This window comes from Hemitrygon akajei, chromosome 22 (genome assembly GCF_048418815.1).
Source record: "Hemitrygon akajei chromosome 22, sHemAka1.3, whole genome shotgun sequence".
Lineage (NCBI taxonomy): Eukaryota > Metazoa > Chordata > Chondrichthyes > Myliobatiformes > Dasyatidae > Hemitrygon > Hemitrygon akajei.
In genome coordinates, this window is record NC_133145.1 from 66,661,922 (window position 1) to 66,682,090 (window position 20,169).

At 48.6% G+C, this 20,169-nt stretch overlaps 1 protein-coding gene across 3 annotated transcripts in view; it reads left to right on the plus strand.

Moving 5' to 3' along the window:
* Positions 1 to 20,169, plus strand: part of scpep1 (serine carboxypeptidase 1) — a 42,152-nt gene that overhangs the window by 13,385 nt on the left and 8,598 nt on the right. For 2 of the 3 annotated variants that reach the window (XM_073026517.1, XM_073026518.1), the window contains 8 exons: positions 3,616 to 3,771; positions 4,152 to 4,226; positions 6,685 to 6,757; positions 7,003 to 7,040; positions 7,328 to 7,456; positions 8,692 to 8,773; positions 18,199 to 18,312; positions 19,877 to 20,014. In XM_073026517.1, coding sequence (XP_072882618.1) covers positions 3,616 to 3,771; positions 4,152 to 4,226; positions 6,685 to 6,757; positions 7,003 to 7,040; positions 7,328 to 7,456; positions 8,692 to 8,773; positions 18,199 to 18,312; positions 19,877 to 20,014 — 805 coding nt within the window. The remainder of the gene's footprint in view (positions 1 to 3,615; positions 3,772 to 4,151; positions 4,227 to 6,684; positions 6,758 to 7,002; positions 7,041 to 7,327; positions 7,457 to 8,691; positions 8,774 to 18,198; positions 18,313 to 19,876; positions 20,015 to 20,169) is intronic. The other variant, XM_073026519.1, reaches the window with a different exon arrangement.

Genomic DNA, 20,169 nt, shown 5'->3' on the forward strand with positions numbered 1-20,169 from the left:
TCCTTGTTTTTTTTAAAAAAGAATTCCAACAGATTTGTCAGGCAAGATTTTCTTTGAGGAAATCATGCTGACTACGGCCTATTTTATCATGTGTCTCCTGAGACCTCATCCTTAATAATCGATTCCAACATCTTCCCAACCACTGAGGTCAGACTACAGTTTCCTATCTTCCTGCTTGAAGAATGGGGTGACATTTGCAATTTTTTAGTCTTCGGGAACAATTTCAGAATCTAGTGATTCTTGAAGCCTTCGCAATCTCTTCAGCCACCTCTTTCAGAACCCTTGGGTATACACTATCTGATCCAGATGACTTATCTACCTTCAGACCTTTCAGTTTCCCAAAAAAACACCTTTCTAGTTATGGTAGCCTCACACATTTCATGCCCCTGACACCTGGAACTCTCACCATACTGCTAGTGTTCTCCACAGTGAAGACTGATGCAAAATGTTTATTCAGTTTGTCCGCCATTTTGTTGTTCTCCTGCCCCCATTACTACCTCTCCTGCTTTGTTTTCCAGCAGTCCAATATCCACTCTCGCCTTTCTTTTACACTTTATGTATCTGAAGAAACTTTTCATATCCTCTTTAATATTGTTGGCTAGCTTACTTTCTTATTCCATCTTTACCTTCTTAATGGCATTTTTAGTTGATTCTGTTGGTTTTAAAAAACTTTCAATCCTCTAACTTCCCACTAATTTTTGCTCTATTATATGTCCTCTCTCTGGCTTTTATGTTGGTTTTGACTTGTTACCCATGGTTGTGTCATCTTGCCTTTCGAATACTTCTATTTGGGATATGTATATCCTGTGCCTTCCAAATTGCTTCCAGAAATTCCAGCCATTGTTGCTCTGCTGTCATCTTTGCCCGTGTTCTTTTCCAACCTCTTCTGGCTAGCTTTCCTCTCATGGCTCTGTAATTCCCTTTAGTCCACTGTAATACTGATACATCTGACTTTAGTTTGTTCTCAAATTTCAGGGTGAATTTGATCATATCACCTGTCCCCGAAGGGTTCTTTTACCTTAAGCTCTCTAATCAATTCTGGTTCATTGCACAACACCCAATCCAGAATTCCTCAACCCCTAGAGGGCTCCACCAAAGCTGCTGTAAAAAGTCATCTCTTAGGCATTCTAGAAATTCCCCCTCTTGGAATTCAGGACCAATTTGATTTTCCCAATCTACCAGCATATTGAAATCTCCCATGACTATTGCAATCTTTTGGCATGCAATTTCTGTCTCCCATTGTACTTTGTAGACAACATCTTTACTACTGTTTGAAGGCCATTATACAACTCCCATCAGGGTCTTTTTACCCTTGCATTTCCTTAGTTCTATCCACAATGACTCAGCACCTTCTGGCCCTAGTCACTTCTTTCTATGGACTTGATTTCATTTTTTACCAACAGAGCAACGCTGCTCCCTCTGCCTTCCTGCCTGTTTTTCTGATACAGTTTGAACTTTTGGTCATCTCACACACAACTAGGATCTTCTTTCAGCCATGATTCAGTGCTGCCTACATCATACCTACCAATCTGCAACTGTACTACAAGTTCATTTGGTACCTTACTCCATATTCTGCACGCATTCAAGTACAACGTCCTCAGTCCTATGCTCACTCTTTACGATTTTTGTCTGCCTTTTACATTGCAGCTCATTCTGTTGACTGCAATCTTGCCCTATGAACAGCCTCTCCTCACTACACATTGCCTCTGTTTGTAAACCAGCTACTTCATCCTCAGCACTATTATCCACCTTTCCTACGATCCTACTTGCATTGAAATATACACAGCTCAGGACACTAGTTGGACCGTGCTCAACCTTTTGATTCCTAACTTTGAGGTTTTACCAACTTCTGCCTCCACAACCTCTCCACTAACTGTTATGACACTCTGGTTCCCATTCCCCTGCAACTCTAGTTTAAACCCCACTATGCAGCATTAATGAATCTTCCCACTAGGATATTAGTCTCCCTCCAGTTCAAGTGCAAACCTTCCCTTCTGTACAGGTCCCACCTTCCTTGGAAGAGAGCCCAATGATCCAAAAATATTATGCACACCCTCCTACACCAACTCCTTAGCCACATGTTAAACTGTGTAATCTTCCTAGTTCTGGCCTCACCAGCACATGGCATGGGTAGCGGTCCTGAGATCACAATCCTGGAGGTCCTGCTCTTTAACTTAGCACCTAACTCCCTGAACTTCCTTTGGAGAACTTTGTCACTCATCCTACATATGTCATTCATACCTACATGGACCATGACCTCAGATTGTTCACTCTCCCACTTAAAAATGCTGAGGATTCGATCCGAGATATCTGAGGATCTGGGCCCTGGCACCCAGGATGCAACATACCATCTGGGAATTTTGTTCTGGCCCACAGAACCTCCAGTCCGTTTCTCTAATGGATGAATCCCCTATCATCACAACGAGCCTTTTCTATCTCTCCCCCCCCCCCCCCCCTTTTCCTTCTGAGTCACAGAGCTGGACTCAGTTCCAGAGACCCAACCTCTGTGACTTTCCTCTGTTAGGTCACCAGTATTCAAAGTGTTATATGTTGAGGGGGATGGCTGCAGGGGTACCCTGCACTGGCTTCTTAACCCTTTTTCGACTGTCACACAGACTCCTGTGTCCTGCACCTTGGGTGTAACTATCTCTCTGTATGGCCAATCTCTCACTCCTTCAGCCTCCCAAATGATCCAGAGTTCATCCAGTTCCAGCTCCAATACAGCTGCAGCTGGATTCCCTTCTCACAGTTTGTAGTCATCTGGGACACTGGAGGTCTCTCTGCTTTCCCACATCCCACAAGAGGATCATTCCACCATCCTTTTTGGCATCTCTGCTGTCCTAGCTGAGCAGATGTAAAAAAAGGGAAGGAGGTAAAAAATCTTAACCTTGAGCTTTTCTTTTTTTGCTTTCTCTGGATGAAGTGTCAAAGAGCTAGAGTCTCAAGATCATCACTGACTCTGACCACTGTGACGATTGCTGCCTATCCATACTGTTTGGATCAGAGTCTTTACTGTTCAAATGCTCAAGGGACAAGAGTAAGGCCAGGAGATGGTATCTGCCATAAGTCTGTTTTGGCAGTTACTGAATTGCAGTGGGTTCAGTTTGTCCAGAAGGCTGGAGTTATTGTGTGCCATGACTGGCCTCTTGAAGCACTTTATGATGGTGGTGTCAGGGCCTCTGGCCAGTAGTCACTGTGTGATGGTAGCAGTCAGAGACACCGGCCGGTAGTCACTTTACGATGGTAGATGTCAGGGCCACTGGCCGGTATCACTTCATGATGCTAGATGCCAGAGTCAGTTCATGATGGTAGATGTCAGTTGTCGTTAAAACATGATCTCTTGTGTTTCTTCTAATCAACACACAAAATGCTGGAGGAACTCAGCATGTCAGGCAGCATCTATGGAGGGGATTAAACGGTTGATATTTTGGGCTCATCCTTCATCAGGACTGGAACGGAATAAGGCAGGAGTCAGAATTGCCACCCATCCCTAGCTTTCCTTCCCCCTTCCTTCCCCCCCCCCCCCCCAATAACCCTGTCTCCTCCTCCCCTCTTCCCTGCATGTACCCATGTGTAATGCAATAAGATTCTGCCTGTTCTTTGTCTGGCTGACAGGTACAGGCAGCCAGTTTGCTGTTTGTGGATAACCCAGTGGGCGCAGGTTACAGTTACACCACTGACAGCAGTGCTTTTGCCAAGGACCTGGACACGGTGGTGAAAGACATGATGGTCCTTCTCCAGAACTTCTTCCAGCACAAGCCTGAGTTCCAGGTACTGGCAGCAGTGGGTGTGGCACCATGGGGGTCGTATGTAGGCCCCCGATGCCATGAGGTGGGGTCACAAGTTGAGGACCTGCTCCTCCACCAACAGGAGAATTAGGGTGGTGTCAGGGGATCAGGGCTGAGGATCAAAGGTGGGCTAGGGTCAGGGTTTAGGATGGGTTTTGGGAAGAAGGTGGGGTGGGGGGGTTCAGGCTGGGTTGAGGATCAAGGGTGGGGTCATGAAGGGTGGGGTGGGGGGGTTCGGCTGAGGATCGACGGTGGGGTTGGGTCAGAGTTTAGGATGGGTGTCCAAGTGGGGTGAAGTGTTCATGCTGGCCTGAGAATCAAGGGGTGTCAAGTCAGGGGTGACTGGCTTCTCTCTCTCCACAGAATGTCCCGTTCTACATTTTCTCAGAATCGTACGGTGGGAAGATGGCTGCGGCCATTGGACTGGAACTACTTCAGGTAGAAGTCAGAGGGTCATGGGGAAGAGTCAGGGTGGAGCAAGGTGAATCAGGGTCAGGATGCGTCGTGGAGTCTCAGGGAAATCGGGTCGTGGGGTCATGTGTGAACTCAGAGGGTCACAGGGAAGGGTCAGGGCAGAAGTCACTGGATTGTGGGCAAGAGTCAGGGTGAAGGGTCATGGTTAATGGGAGGGGTCAGGGTGTGTAGTGGGGTGACATGGAAATTGGGCTGTAGGGTCAGGGTGGGATCAAGACAGAGGGCCACAGGGAATGGTCAGGGCAGAATGTCATAGGGTCATGGAGGATAATGGTTAATGGGAGGGGTCAGGGTGGGTAGTGGGGTCACAGAAAAATCAGATCATAGGGTACCAGAGTTGTGGGGAGTGGTTAGGGCAAGGGTCGCAGTGAGTGGGCAGGGTCACAGGTAAGAGTCATGGTAGAAGGGTCAGGGCAGAGGGTCATGAGGGTCATGAGTTTGCGGAGGGTGGGGATGGAGGGGGGGATAGAAACAGAGAAACATAGAAAACCTACAGCACAATACAGGCCCTTCGGCCCACAATGCTATGCCGAACATGTTTTTACTTTACAAATTACCTAGGGTTACCCAAAACCCTCTATTTTTTAAAAAACTCCATGTACCTATCCAGGAGCCTCTTAAAAGACCCTATCGTAACTGCCTCCACCACAGTCACCGGCAGCGCATTCCACGCATTCACCACTCCCTGCATAAAAAAACTTACCCCTGACGTCCCCTCTGTACCCACTTCTGAGCACCTTAAAACTGTGCCCTCTCGTGTTAGACATTTCAACCCTGGGAAAAAGCCTCTGACTATCCACATGATCAATGCCTCTCATCATCTTATACACCTCTATCAGATCACCTCTTATCCTCCATCGCTCCAAGGAGAAAAGGCCAAGTTGACTCAACCTGTTCTCATAAGGCATACTCCCCAATCCAGGCAACATCCTTGTAAATCTCCTCTGCACCCTTCCTATAGTTTCCACATCCTTCTTGTAGTGAGGTGACCAGAACTAAGCACAGTACTCCAAGTGGGGTCTGACCAGGGTCCTATATAGCTGTAACATTACCTCTCGGCTCTTGAACTCAATCCCATGGTTGATGAAGGTTCATTTCCCAATACCAGATCAAGTACAGCCTCTCCTCTTGTAGACTTATCTACATATTGTGTCAGGACACCTTCCTGAACACACCTAACAAACTCCACTCCACCTGAACCCCTTGATCTAGGGAGATGCATTTGGGAAATTAAAATCTCCCACCATGACAACCCTGTTATTATTGTATCTTTCCAAAAATTTGTCTATAAAAAACACCCAGTTCAGTTATTGACCCATTCCTGTTCCTAACTTCCACCCACAGAGACTCAGTAGACAATCCCTCCTCGACTTCCTCCTTTTCTCCAGCTGTGACACTATCTCTGATCAGCAGTGCCATGCCCCCACCTCTTTTGCCTCCCTCCCTGTTCTTTCTGAAACATCTAAAGCCTGGCACTCTAAGTAGCCATTCCTGCCTCTGAGCCATCCAAGTCTCTGTAATGGTCACAATATCATAGCTCCAAGTACTGATCCACACTCTTAAGTTCATCCACTTTGTTCATGATACTCCTTGCATTAAAATCTCAAACACATCTCAAACCATCAGTCTGAGTGTAAGCTTTCTCTATCACCTGCCTATCCTCCCCCTCATGTTGTCTACAAGCTTTCTCAATTTGTGAGCCAGTTGCCCCATCCTCTATCTCTTCAGTTTGGTTTCCACCCCTAGCGATTCTAGTTTAAGCTCTCCCCAATAGCCTTAGCAAACCTCCCTGCCAGGATATTGGTCCCCCTCGGATTCAAGTGCAACCTGTCCTTTTTGTACAGGTTATACCTGTCCCAAAAGAGGTCCCAATGATCCAGAAATCTGAATCCCTGCCTCCTGCTCCAATCCCTCAGCCATGCATTTATCCTCCACCTCGTTCTATTCCTATTCTCACTGTCGCGTGGCACAGGCAGTAATCCCGAGATTACTACCTTTGCGGTCCTGCTTCTCAACTTCCTTCCTAACTCCCAGTAGTCTGTTCTCAGGACCTCTTCCCTTTTCCTACCTATGTTGTTGGTACCAATATGTACCATGACCTCTGGCTGATCTCCTTCCCACTTTAGGATGTCATGGACGTGATCAAAAACATCCCGGACCCTGACACCTGGGAGGCAAACTACCATCTGAGTTACTTTCCTGCATCCACAGGATCGCCTGTCTGACCCCCTAACTAAAGAGTCTCTTATCACTGCTGCCATCCTCTTCCTTTCCCTACCCTTCTGAGCCAGGGGTGGGGCTCTCGCCCAGGCTGGCTGTGGTGGGTGGAATGGATGGGGGGATGGGATGGGGGGATGTGAGCTGATACAGACGGTGACTGGGACTCCTTCCGCATCATGCACCCCCCCCCCCCCCCCAACAGGCTGTGCTCCACAAGAAGGTCAAGTGCCACTTTGCCGGGGTAGCCCTGGGTGATTCCTGGATCTCCCCACTAGGTATGTACTGTACTGAGAATTGGGGGGGGGGGAGGGTAAGGGAAGGGGCAGTTGGGGACAGGGCCAGGACAGGAGTGGTTTGACTCTCCTGGGGGGAGGCGAAGGGGACAGTCTGGGTGGGAAGGGGACAAGTTTGGAGTTTGTGGGCTTTGGAGGGGCTGGAATATTTGGGAGTTTGTGTGTGGGGAGGGGAGGGAAGCAACTCCTCCATCAGATATTGACAGTTTTCTCCCCTGTTCCCACAGACTCAGTTCTCTTCTGGGGACCCTTCCTCCACAGCATGGTGAGTGGACTGGTGGGCTGTGTCACCCAATCCGTCCTTGTCATCCACCCTGTCCGACCCCCACCCTGTTGCCCGCCCTATCTCACCCTGACCCAACCAGTTCTCATCTTTTCCCCCCACCATCCCTGACTGTCCATTCCTCCAATATTGTCACTGTCGTCTCCCCCACCCCCAAGCTGTGGTCTCTCTGAGCCCTGAATGCTTTCTCTATCTGACCTATTCACCCACCTCCCCACCCCCTCTACCACCTCCACTCCTCACTTCCCATCTGACTGCCCTGTCCACAGTCTTTGCTAGATGACCTGGGCCTGGACGAAGTCAGTGCCGCTGCAGCTGAGGTTCAGGCAGCCCTCGAGGCTGGGCATTACCAGCAGGCTACCGAGCTGTGGGCCCAGACTGAGGATGTCATTGAGAGGGTGAGCACTGGTCTTCTGACTGCCACTCAGGGCAGGTGGAGTCGCGGCATGGGCGGGGTTTGTCACAGATCGTCGTCTGGCGCAGGGAGGTTGTGGCACAGGGTGAGGGATTCCAGTGAGGATTAGGGGTGCTGACGTGACCTGTAACACAGAGAGGTGGAGTCTGAGTTGCAGGAGGTTTGGTTTGTCCTGGGACAGAGTAGGGGTGGGGGGAGGTCAGTGGGTTCCGGGGTTTGTCCTGGGACAGAGTGGGGGTGGGGGGAGGTCAGTGGGTTCCGGGGTTTGTCCTGGGACAGAGTGGGGGTGGGGGGAGGTCAGTGGGTTCCCGGGTTTGTCCTGGGACAGTATGGGGGTGGGGGGAGGTCAGTGGGTTCAGGGGTTTGTCCTGGGATGGTGCGGGGGTGGGGGGAGGTCAGTGGGTTCCGGGGTTTGTCCCGGGTTTGGTACGGGGGTGGGGGGAGGTCAGTGGGTTCCGGGTTTTGTCCTGGGACAGTATGGGGGTGGGGGGAGGTCAGTGGGTTCCGGGGTTTGTCCTGGGACAGAGTAGGGGTGGGGGGAGGTCAGTGGGTTCCGGGGTTTGTCCTGGGACAGAGTGGGGGTGGGGGAAGGTCAGTGGGTTCCGGGTTTTGTCCTGAGATGGTACGGGGGTGGGGGGAGGTCAGTGGGTTCCGGGGTTTGTCCTGAGATGGTACGGGGGTGGGGGGAGGTCAGTGGGTTCAGGGGTTTGTCCTGGGATGGTACGGGGGTGGGGGGAGGTCAGTGGGTTCCGGAGTTTCTCCTGAGATGTTACGGGGATGGGGGGAGGTCAGTGGGTTCCGAGGTTTGTCCTGAGATGTTACGGGGATGGGGGGAGGTGAGTGGGTTCCGAGGTTTGTCCTGAGATGTTACGGGGATGGGGGGAGGTCAGTGGGTTCCGAGGTTTGTCCTGAGATGGTGCGGGGATGGGGGGAGGTCAGTGGGTTCCGGGGTTTGTCCTGGGACAGAGTAGGGGTGGGGGGAGGTCAGTGGGTTCCGGGGTTTGTCCTGGGACAGAGTGGGGGTGGGGGGAGGTCAGTGGGTTCCGGGGTTTGTCCTGGGATGGTACGGGGATGGGGTGAGGTCAGTGGGTTCCGGGGTTTATCCTGGGATGGTACGGGGATGGGGTGAGGTCGGTGGGTTCCGGGGTTTATCCTGGGATGGTTGGGTTGGTCTCGGATGGGGGCTGTCCACAGTAACAGGTCCCTGTTCTCTGGCAGTGCACAGCTGGCGTGAACTTCTACAACATCCTGAAGGAACGGAGCCCAGAGCAATCTCCCAGAGAGAGGAGTCAACACCTGGGTCTGTGAATAGGGGGAGATCTGCTCCGGGGAGAGGGGGGTGAGGGGGTAGTACTGAGGGAGGGCTACACTGTGGGACAGATGGTGGTGCGTGAGGCCTTGAGAAAGTCAATTTATTTCAGAATAAACCCTGTAGAACAGTGGCAAGGATGGTGGAAGGTGTAGGAGAGAGGAGTTTCATCTTTGGCAGAGGACTGCAGTAGTTTCCTTCTTGGAGGAATGCTGTTTTCCCAAGTTTTATTGAGCCTGTGCTCAGACTGTGGTAGCGACGTTGGCTGGCAGGTTGCCAAGGTTTATGTCTGCAACTTTAATTGGGAGCTGGGATGGATTTCACCAGTTGATAACATCAATAAGTCATCTCCCAGCTGGAGTACTCTGTGTGGGACAACTGGGAGAAGAGTTTTGCAGCGAATCCTTGACTTTTGCTTGGATGGTGTACATCCTTGACTTTTGCTTGAAACATCAAGGTGGCCTGGCTGTGCACCAAGATGGACAGTGCTGCAGTTTCATCGCACAGATTTCCCTGCCTGTCTGGAGGAGACTATTATTCTTTCTCTCTTCTCAGAACTGCTCTTCAAAAGATTGATGTGTTGTGACTGAGGTCATTCAGTGGCATTTGATTTTTGACTTTGTGGGGCTTTAAGATGGCAGGCTACTGCTCCAAAATGGTGAGACCTCGCTCCTATGTGGGAGCTGTAGCTTCTGACAAAATAACTCTTGAAGGCCTGTTACCTTTCAGACTGATAACTCTTTAAAAAGTTGCAGTACAATGTGATGTCACTGCACCTCTGAGGGCAAATGCAGAAGTTAGCTCTCATGCCTGTGTCTATGGGTGGAGATAAGGGCATTATTGGGATCAGTAAGATGCAGCAAAAGTCCCTTTTCTGCCTATGGTTTGCTAAAAGAGGTGTCCCTGGCCATAAGTAATGGGGTAAAGCTGGAAGGGGTCTCTGTGTTGATAGAGCCAGTGTCAGGCCCCATACACAAGGTGACCCCCTATAATGTGCACCTTCACCTCCAGCAAGTAGACCTCCTCCCTCAGCTGTGTTCTTTGGGTGAGGTGAGGTTGCCAGTCACCTGTATGCTGCTCAAGCCAAGCGGAGGTCATTTTGAGCAGAGGTGTACTTCCCATCGTAAGGTATTCATGGAGCTGGATTGGCCGGGGCATGCTGAGGGGTACTTTCATGTGTGGCACGGAAGAGAGCATTACCAGATCCGGTGGGCAACAGGCTGGCAATGTGGCCTTGCCTGCGAAGACTTTGGGCACGTGTAAGAATTGCCCTAAACACCAGGCAGCTGGAGAGGTGGGTTGAGGTAAAGGGCTGGAAGGCCAAGAGGAAGAAAACAAATCTCCAGGCTTCTCCACTGCAGGAGGAAGAACCAGGGCCTTTCCTTATCGCAGTCAGAGGACGTGGATCTCTCTGCAGCTCAGCAAGGGCCTGGAGAAGCCGTGAGAGAAGAGGACCCAGAGTCTCGCCGAAATGAAGGTCACAAGACCTCCCCACATTGGCAGACAACAAGGAAGAGGCACGCATCCTCTCTATCTAAAAACAGGGAACCAACTAAGGGGGAAGATTTAGCCCTACAAAAGGCTGCATACTCTGGGCATGCCGCCCCAGACCGGGAAGGTGGTCCCATCACTCAGGAACCATCTGTGGAAAGAGACTCACTCTCAGCCGAGACAGCATCTCCTGAGCTTGTAGCCTCTGGTTTGATGGGTAGCCCTGCTGAACAGGGGTTGTCTAACGGGGCTGAACTGTCCTTGCATGGAATAGAGTGCTCGGATCGTGTATCTGCCAGGCAGGGGATTGACACTGATGAACGGGGTTACTTGTGGTGGGTGGGGGTCACTTGTGGGGTTGGACTCAGACTGTAGTCTTTATAGAAGCAAAGTTCCCTTCTGGAGGTCATTGGGCTCCAGTGTCCGATGGGATCTGGAATACTGGATCAACGTACTCACTGAAGGAGTGGATTGCCAGGGTCACGATAAGTGCGACTCCTTTGTGTGTTTACCCCCCAGGGATGGGTAACCAAGATGACACAGATGCAGAGGTGGGTGAGGCCAAGGACTTTGAGGAGGCCGATGGGATGCCCAAACCAGGGAGAGCAGTAACAGTGAACAGAGGGCCAGTCCTGCACTGCCTCAGGAACAGGCTGTGGGTGCTGTTACCAATCCAGGAGGAGCAGGGTCTCTATAGCACTGGTCCTGAGTGCTGAGATCGATACTGGACCTGCTATTAGAGAATGAGACAGGGCAGGTGACAGAGATAGATAGATAGATACTTTATTCATCCCCATGGGGAAATTCAACTTTTTTTTCCAATGTCCCATACACTTGTTGTAGCAAAACTAATTACATACAATACTTAACTCAGTAAAAAATATGATATGCATCTAAATCACTATCTCAAAAAGCATTAATAATAGCTTTTAACAAGTTCTTAAGTCCTGGCGGTTGAATTGTAAAGCCTAATGGCATTGGGGAGTATTGACCTCTTCATCCTGTCTGAGGAGCATTGCATCGATAGTAACCTGTCGCTGAAACTGCTTCTCTGTCTCTGGATGGTGCTATGTAGAGGATGTTCAGAGTTTTCCATAATTGACCGTAGCCTACTCAGCGCCCTTCGCTCAGCTACCGATGTTAAACTCTCCAGTACTTTGCCCACGACAGAGCCCGCCTTCCTTACCAGCTTATTAAGACGTGAGGCGTCCCTCTTCTTAATGCTTCCTCCCCAACACGCCACCACAAAGAAGAGGGCGCTCTCCACAACTGACCTATAGAACATCTTCAGCATCTCACTACAGACATTGAATGACGCCAACCTTCTAAGGAAGTACAGTCGACTCTGTGCCTTCCTGCACAAGGCATCTGTGTTGGCAGTCCAGTCTAGCTTCTCGTCTAACTGTACTCCCAGATACTTGTAGGTCTTAACCTGCTCCACACATTCTCCATTAATGATCACTGGCTCCATATGAGGCCTAGATCTCCTAAAGTCCACCACCATCTCCTTGGTCTTGGTGATATTGAGACGCAGGTAGTTTGAGTTGCACCATATCACAAAGTCCTGTATCAGTTTCCAATACTCCTCCTCCTGTCCATTCCTGACACACCCCACTATGGCCGTGTCATCAGCGAACTTCTTTGTGTAGGAGAACACTTGGCATCCAATGATCACGATACCACTAGTTTCAAATTAAATATGCAAATAGATAGGTCTAGTCTGTGATTTCTAAATTAGAGATAGGCTAATTTTGATGATATCAGAAAGTTTCCGGCAAGTATGGATTGGGACAGGCTCTTCTGGCAAAGGTGTACTTGGTAAGTGGAAGGCTTTCAAAAGTGAAATTTTAAGAGTACAAAGCTTATATGTGCATGTCAGAATGAAAGGTGAAGATAACAGATATAGGTAACCATGATTTTCAAGAGATATTGAGGCTCTGGTTAAGAAAAATAAAGGAAGTGTGTTGCAGGTATAAACTAATGAGGTGCTTCTGCAGTGTAAAAAATGCAAGAGAACACTTAAAGTAATCAGGAGGGCTAAAAAAGGCATGAAGTTGCTCTGGCAGACAAGGTGAAAGAAATCCTAAGGAATTCTGTAGATATGTTAAGAGAAAAAGAATTGCAAGGGACAAAATTGGCCCTCTGGAAGATCAGAATGGTAATCCACACGTGAAGCCAAAAGAGATGGGGGAGATCTTAAATGAATTATTTGCATCTGTATTTACTGAGGAGATGGATACAGAGTCTATAGAAGTCGATTATAAAGGATGAGATCTCAGTGTACTTGAAGACACATAAAATAGGCTGTAGTCAGCGTGGTTTCCTCAAGGGAAAATCTTGGCTGACAAATCTGTTGGAATTCATTGAAGAAATAACAAGCAGGATAGACAAAGGAGAATTGGTTGATGTTGTGTACTTGGATTTTCAGAAGGCCTTTGACAAGGTGCCACACATGAGGCTGCTTAACAAGCTACAAGCCCAAAGTATTACAAGAAAGATTCTACCATGGATAAGGTAATGGGTGATTGGCAGGAGGAAATGAGTTGGAATAAAGGGAGCCTTTTCTAACTGACTGCCTGGGACTAGCAGTGTTCCACAGGGGTCTTTGTTGGACAGATTTTTTTTTTACGTTATATGTCGATGATTTGGATGATGGAATTGATGGCTTTGTTGCAAAATTTGCAAACAATATGAATGTAGGTGGAGGGCAGGTAGTTTTGAGGAAGTAGAGAGGCTACAGAAGGACTTGAACAGATTAGGAGAATGGGCAAAAAAATGGCAGATGGAACAGTGTCAGGAAGTGTATGGTCACGCACTTCGATAGAAAAAAATGAAAGGATTCACTATTGTCTAAATGGAGAGGAAATACAAAAAAGCTGAGGTGCAAAAGGAGTTTGGAGTCCTTGTGCAGGACTCACTAAAGGTTAATCTGCAGGCTGAGACCGTGGTACAGCAAATGCATTATTATAAAACCCTGGTGAGGCTTTGCTTGGAGTATCGAGCAGTTTTCAGGCCCCTTGTCTTGGAATGGATGTGCTGAAACTGAAGAGGGTTCAAAGGAGGTTCACTAAAATGATTCCGGATTGAGTGGCTTGTCATATGAGGAGTGTTTGATGGCTCTGTATCTATACTCACTAGAATTCAGAAGAATGAGGGGTGACCTCACTGGGTATTAAATGGTGAAAGGCCTTGATAGTGGATAGAAACATAGAAAAACTACAGAACAATACTGGCCCTTTGGCCCACAGTGCTGTGCCGAACATGTATTTACTTCAGAAATTACCTAGGGTTACCTGAAGCCCTCTTAAAAGACCCTATTGTATCTGCCTCCACCACCATCGCCAGCAGCCCATTCCACGCACTCACCACTCTCTGCTAAAAAAACAATTACCCCGACATCTCCTCTGTACCTACTTCCAAGCACCTAAAAACTGTGCCCTCTCGTGATAGCTATTTCAGCCTGGGAAATAGCCTCTGACTATCCACGTGATCAATACCTCTCATCACTTTATACACCTCTATCAGATCACCTTTTGGGTCTGAGAGGAAAATTGGATTAGCCATGATGAAATGGTGGAGCAACTTCGATGGGCCTTATGGCCTAATTCTGCTCCTATATTTTATGGTCTTATAACAGCATCAGCTTCTTGGACCTTGTACAGATTACAGAGGAGGAGGTGCTTGCTGTCTTGAGGCAAATTCGGATGGTTAAATCCCCAGGGCTTGACAAGATTTCCCTTGGACCCTGCAGGAGGCAAGTGCAGAAATTCCTGAGGCCCTTCCAGCGATATTTAAATCATCCTTAGCGACAGGCAAGGTACCAGAGGATTGCAGGATAGCCAATGTTGTTCTGCTGTTTAAGAAAGGCTCTAAACATAAGCCAGGAAATTATTGGCAGTGAATCTGACCTCATTAGTGGGAAAGTTATTGGAAGGTATTCTAAGGGACCAGCTATGAATAGTTGGATAGATAGGGACTGCTTAAGGATGGTCAACATGGCTTCACATATGGTAAGTCATGTCTAACCAGTCTTGAGGAGTCTTTTGAGGAAGTTGCCAGCAATGTTGATGAAGGTATTTGAGAAGGTCCCGCATGGGAGGTTAGTCAAGAAATTCAGTTGCTTGGCATTCAGGATGAGGTAGTAAATTGGATAAGTACTAGGTCTGTTGTTGTTTGTCATCTATATCAATGATCTGAATGATAATGTGGTTAACTGGATTGGTAAATTTGCAGATGACACCAAGATTGGGGATGTAGTGAACAGCGAGGAAGACTATCATGGCTGTCAGTGGAATCTAGACCAGCTGGAAAAATGGCAGATGAAATTTAATGCAGACAAGTGTGAGATCTTGCAATTATTTAGGACCAATCAGCATAGGTCTTACACAGTGAGTGGTAGGGCACTGAGGAATGTGTCAGAACAAAGGGATCTGAGAATATAGGTCCACCATTCATTGAAGGTGGCAGCACAGGTGGGTTGGGTGATAAAGAAAAATTTTGGCACATAGACCTTCATAAATCGATGTATTGATTACAGGAGATGGGATGTTATGTTGGAGTTGTATAATATTTTGGTGAAGCCTAATTTGAAGTATTGTGTGTCGTTTTGGTCACCTACCTACAAGAAAGATGTAAACAAGAAAATTTACAGCGATGTTATATGGAAAGATTGAATAAGTTAGAAATGTAGAAAATTGGGAGAAAATTTGATGGTGGTATACAAAATTATGAAGTGTATAGATACTGTAAATGTAAGCAGGCTTTTTCTACTTAGGTGAGTGGGACTACAACTGGAGGTCATGGGTTAAGGTAAAAAGTGAAAAGTTTAAGGAGAACATGAGGGGAAACTTCATTCAGAGGGCCATGAGAGTGTGGAACAAGCTGCCATCACAAATTCTGCATGCTAGCCCGATTTCAATGTTTAAGAGAAGTTTGGATGGGTACATGGATGGTAGGGGTATGAAGGGCTATGGTCCAGGTGCAGGCCGATGGGAGTAGACAGTTTAAATGATTTGGCATGAACTAGAAGGTTAAAGGGCCTGTTTCTGTGTTGTACTTCTCTATGACTATGACTTGCCAATGACTGATGGATGCACCTGCCTGGGATTGTGCAATCCGTCCACACATCCCTTTAAAAGAAGTGGGAAGTCATGATAGAGACTGAAAGCCCAGTTAGGGGTGGATAGGCTCAGTGTAAGGAGGCCTGCTCCTGCAAGCCTGGGTGTTAGCAAGAAGATGTAGCACTTTCATGAAGGTCCGAGTGGCGAGTAATATCAATGGCAGCAGGAAGATGTACCACGGATTCCATCATCTCTCAGTCCTCAGGGAACAAAGATATGCGGTGAGCTTCCTGCAGAAAACACACACATTCCAGGAGATAAATTCACCTGGCTCCTGAATTGGCGTGGGAAGGTCTACATGAGTCAGCTCAGCTCCAGTTCAAGCAGAGTGGTGATATTGTTGGAGATAAAGTAAATTAGCTCAAGCCAGGCTGCTTGCTGCATCTTGCCATGTGCTTGGGTGAACCATTATACTTTGTTAATGTGCATGTCTCTGTTTTGGGAGATGGCTGTGCTGTTGGCTATTTTGACTGAGGTAAGATTGTCCTCATGACAGTTGAGCATCATTGCAGCTGCTTGGATCTTTTGGTTGGTGGAACCTCCATTCTGGCCCCTGTGCCTGAGGTTTGCAACTCAGCTGACTACAAATTTCCAGGACACACGTCCACCATATGTCACGGCGTCCATTCTCGGACCACCGCCTGGTATGGATGGATGGTCTCTGCCGAGTCTCATTCTGTCTGTTCTGGGAAGCCTGGAGGGGAGAGCCTGGAAGGGAGAGCATAGGGCTTTTCCCTCCCTGAGGCTGCGGTGGGTGTGACTCTTGCAAGGAATAACTCATCCATCTGTCCTGTGAGGTAGGCCTGTCAGTTGCCTTTCTCTCTCTCTATCTCTCAATCAGGAGATGACATTTGACAGAGTGAATCATAACTAATTCCTCAGGACTGCACGTGTTCAGACTCAGACCACATTTTGTTGCCTGTGTCTGTCTGTTGTATGTTACCATTGAGTGCCTAATAAAGGTCAATAGATCCTTGACGCTACCCATTTGCTTCATGATGGGGCTGTGTCAGGGCTGCCCATTGTTGGGGCAACTGTACTCTATGTAGAGCCTTTCCACTGCCGCCTTCAGAAGCAGTTGACAGATCTGGTTCTTCACAAGCCGGAGATGAAGGTAGTCTTTTCAGCTTATGCCAGCAATATCCTCCTCACGATCACTGACCCTGTTGACTTACAGAGGAAGCAACATTGCCAGTGGATCTCCTGAGCTGTGTCCTCTGCTAGGGTCAAGAGGAGCAAGTGCTTTGCTCTTTTAGTGGGTCAGTGGGAGATGAAATCCCTGTCGGAGCTAAGACCGTTTATGTGGAGTACCACGCACCACCTCTGTCTGGGGGTGTACCTCAGATCCACTGTGGAGACTCAGCAGGCAAGCTGGCAGGACTTAGATTTGAAAGAGGCTGCCTGGCTGGGAAGCTGGTCAGGTCTACTCCACGTAATCTCATACCGGGCAGACTATTGGTCATTAACCAGCTGATAGCCTCTATGTTTTTGTACTGGCTGGTCACTTTAGTCCTGCCCACTCTATTTGTCACCAAAACCCAGAGGAAGCTGGTGGACTTCTTTGAGGCAACAGGAGGCATTGGGTCTCTGCTGCAATCCTGTGTCTTCCGAGTGAGGAGGGCATCAGTCACTGGTGTGCATAGGGACCCAACTAGCAGCTTTCTGCTTCAGGACCCTGCATAGATACATGTTCACTGAGCACCCTCTGAGGGTCAACACGCTGGAGTCATTGACATCAGCAGGGTATGTGGCTCCCAGAGGGGAGCATCAGCCGTGCCACGATGTGGGAGCTACTGCAGGTCTGGGATAAGGTCTCCTCTAGTCAGAGTGTGCCTGCAGGAAGCAGTACTCGGGCCGTGGTGGCGGTCTTTTCACATCCTGTTATGACGGGTGCGGGTGGCTCAGGGGTGTGGAGTGGCTCCGACCACACCAACCGTGCTCCACCGTTGGTGCTTGTGGGATGCAAACCCCAAAATCTCCTTCAGGAGCCAGTCCCACACAGCATGAGCTGCCTCTTGGAGTTACCTACTGTGCCATTCCATGATGTGCCAATGCTCTTTTGCACACTTTTCACTTCATTGCCCCTGCCTGCTGACTGGACATGCCATGACAGTCTGTCTTACCATCAGGCGGTGAGGGAGATCCCCAGTGGAAGTCTCTGTGTGCAGGGGTCTTTCCCCTGTACACTGGGAACTTGGGGTGGATGGTGCTGCACCGGGCAGAAACATGTAATAGAAATCTGAGCAGGTTCACTGATGCCCCACCCACATGGATAGGAGGAGTCTGTGTTCCATGCCTCTGTGGAGTGTGAGAGGCTGCAGCCCTTGTTTGAATAGCGGAATGGGCTGCTCCTCGTGTTCTGCCAGCACTGCAGCCCCACGGTTCTGGTATATGGGCTCATAGTAAGGAGGGGGCAGGCTGCTCAGAGGATGTCCTGGTGGGCTTGCTCTTGCACCTGGCCAAGGTGGCCATTCGCAGGTCCAGTCAGTGAGATGTCAAGGACTACAAGCCCCTCTTACAGAGCTACATACATGCCAGTGTGAAGGTACATGTGATCATATGTGTTCAGTAGGGGGTTTCCGTGAATAGTGGCCCCCAGGGAATTTAGTGCATTAAAGATGGTAATAACTGTATTTTAACTTGAATTCTCTATTATATGTCTTTTGGGTCACACAGTGGGAGACGGCGGTACTGAGGGAGAGTCAAACTATGGGAGAGGGTGGTACTGAGGGAGGGTCACACTATGGGACAGGTCAGTACAAGTCCCTCCCCCCAGCCCCCACTGACAACACCTTTGTCTCTCAGTCAGCCTGTTCCAACGACATGTGCGCCCTCTGCAACATCGCAGCCTGGCAGAACTGATGAACGGACCAATAAGAAAGAAGCTAAAGATCATCCCAGACTTCGTAGAGTGGGGCGGTAAGGGGTGATGGGTTGGGAGGAGGGGGAGTTGGGAAGTTTTGAGTTTGATTGGGGGAGATTGTTTAGGTGGGTGGGTTAGGGGGGATGGTCAGATTGGGGTTGGTGTTGTGAGGAGGGTGGGGTTGTTGTGGTTGGGTTGGGGGAGATTGTTCAGGAGGATGTGTTGGGGAGAGATGGTTGGATAAAGTTGGGATTGGTGCTTGGAGGAGGTTAAGGTTGTAATGGGATTGGCTTTGGGAGGAGGTTGTTGTCGCATTGAGAGGAGTTTGAAGTTGTGGTTGTGTTGGTATTCGTGTTGGGAGGAGGTCATGGTTGGGATTTATGTTGGGAGGAGATAGCAGTTGGAATTATGGTTGGGAGGAGGTTACAATTGTTTAGGGATTATCATTGGGAGGGGGTTGTAGTTGGGATTGGCATTGGAAGGGGATTGTGGTTATGTTGGGATTGGTGTTTTGCTATTGCTATAGCAATATTGCTATATTTCTTCACTATTCTTGGTTGGTGCGGCTGTAATGAAACCCAATTTCCCTCAGGATCAATAAAGTATATCGGTCTGTTTGGAGGTGGTTGTAATTGTGATGGGATTATGCTGGGAAGGAGTTTGTGATTCAGTGTGGTGTTGGGAAGAGGTTGCAGTTGTGTTGGGATCATGGTTGAGAGGACGTTGTGGTCGGGATTGGCATTGGGAGGAGGGTGTGGTTGGGATTGGTGTTGGGATTATGGTTAGAAGAAGGATGCAGTTGTGATTGGCGTTGAGAAGAGGTTGTGGTTTGGATTGGCATTGGGAGGTTGTGGTTGTGTTGGAATTATCGTTGGAAGGAGGTTGCATTTGTGATTGGCATTGGGAGGAGGTTGCGGTTTGTTGGGTCTGATTGTTCAGGATGCCATGGGGTCTCCAACCTCTAGACCCGATTTGAAAATATTGGGCCTCAATGTCCAGATTTACTGACTTTGGTCTTCTTCCAAAGACTGAGCAACACTTTGCACCATATACTGCTGATTGAAACCTGAGTCATTACATGTTGTAATAATTTGTGGATGAATGAGAACATCATTGGAGTGGTTCACCGAGATGTGGACAGACAGGAGAGACATTGATGGTCCAGGCTGTGAGACAGAATACTGGGAAATAGGATTTAATCCAGATATGTGTGAAGTGGTGAAACAAGGTGAGAGAATGTGTAGTATTGGGAGGGGTAGAGGAACTGAGCATGTGTGTGTCCAAAGGTGTTTAAAGGCAGAAGAACAGGGCAAAAGGGTGGCAAAAGCCTCAGAGTTGTACAGCCACAGAATACATGGGCAGGAAGTAAACACAGCACTAGACCAAACTTGGAGCACTGTGTACCCTACAGGGTGACACTGGTGCTGAGGGGAATCATGAGGATGTTGTGGGGGTTTGTGTGAGGGAATGTTCTGCCACACATAGGGTGGATGTGGTCTAAAGCTCTTGGCTGGTATAGGCTGTGCTGTAACATGGGTGGGACTGCCCTCTGTAATTGAGATGGGAGGATGGCATCTGATCAGTAGAAACAATTTTAATAGAATGTCTCTTCCATTAAAGGTCAGGCCAATGAGGTCTTCAGAAATATGGAGGGTGACTTTATGAAGCCAGTGATTGACACAGTGGATCAATTGTTGGCTGCAGGTGTCAACGTCACGGTCTATAATGGACAGCTGGACCTAATTGTGGATTCATTGGGTAAGGCTCTCCCTGCCTTTCCTCACAGGTTTCTTAAGGAACTAACAGAATGACAGTGTCACTTACTGTGACATCTGCCCTTTGATGCACCCCCTTCCGTGCGCTGGGTCCTCTTTCAGAGACTTGTGTTAGTGACAGAGGGCATGTCTCTCTGC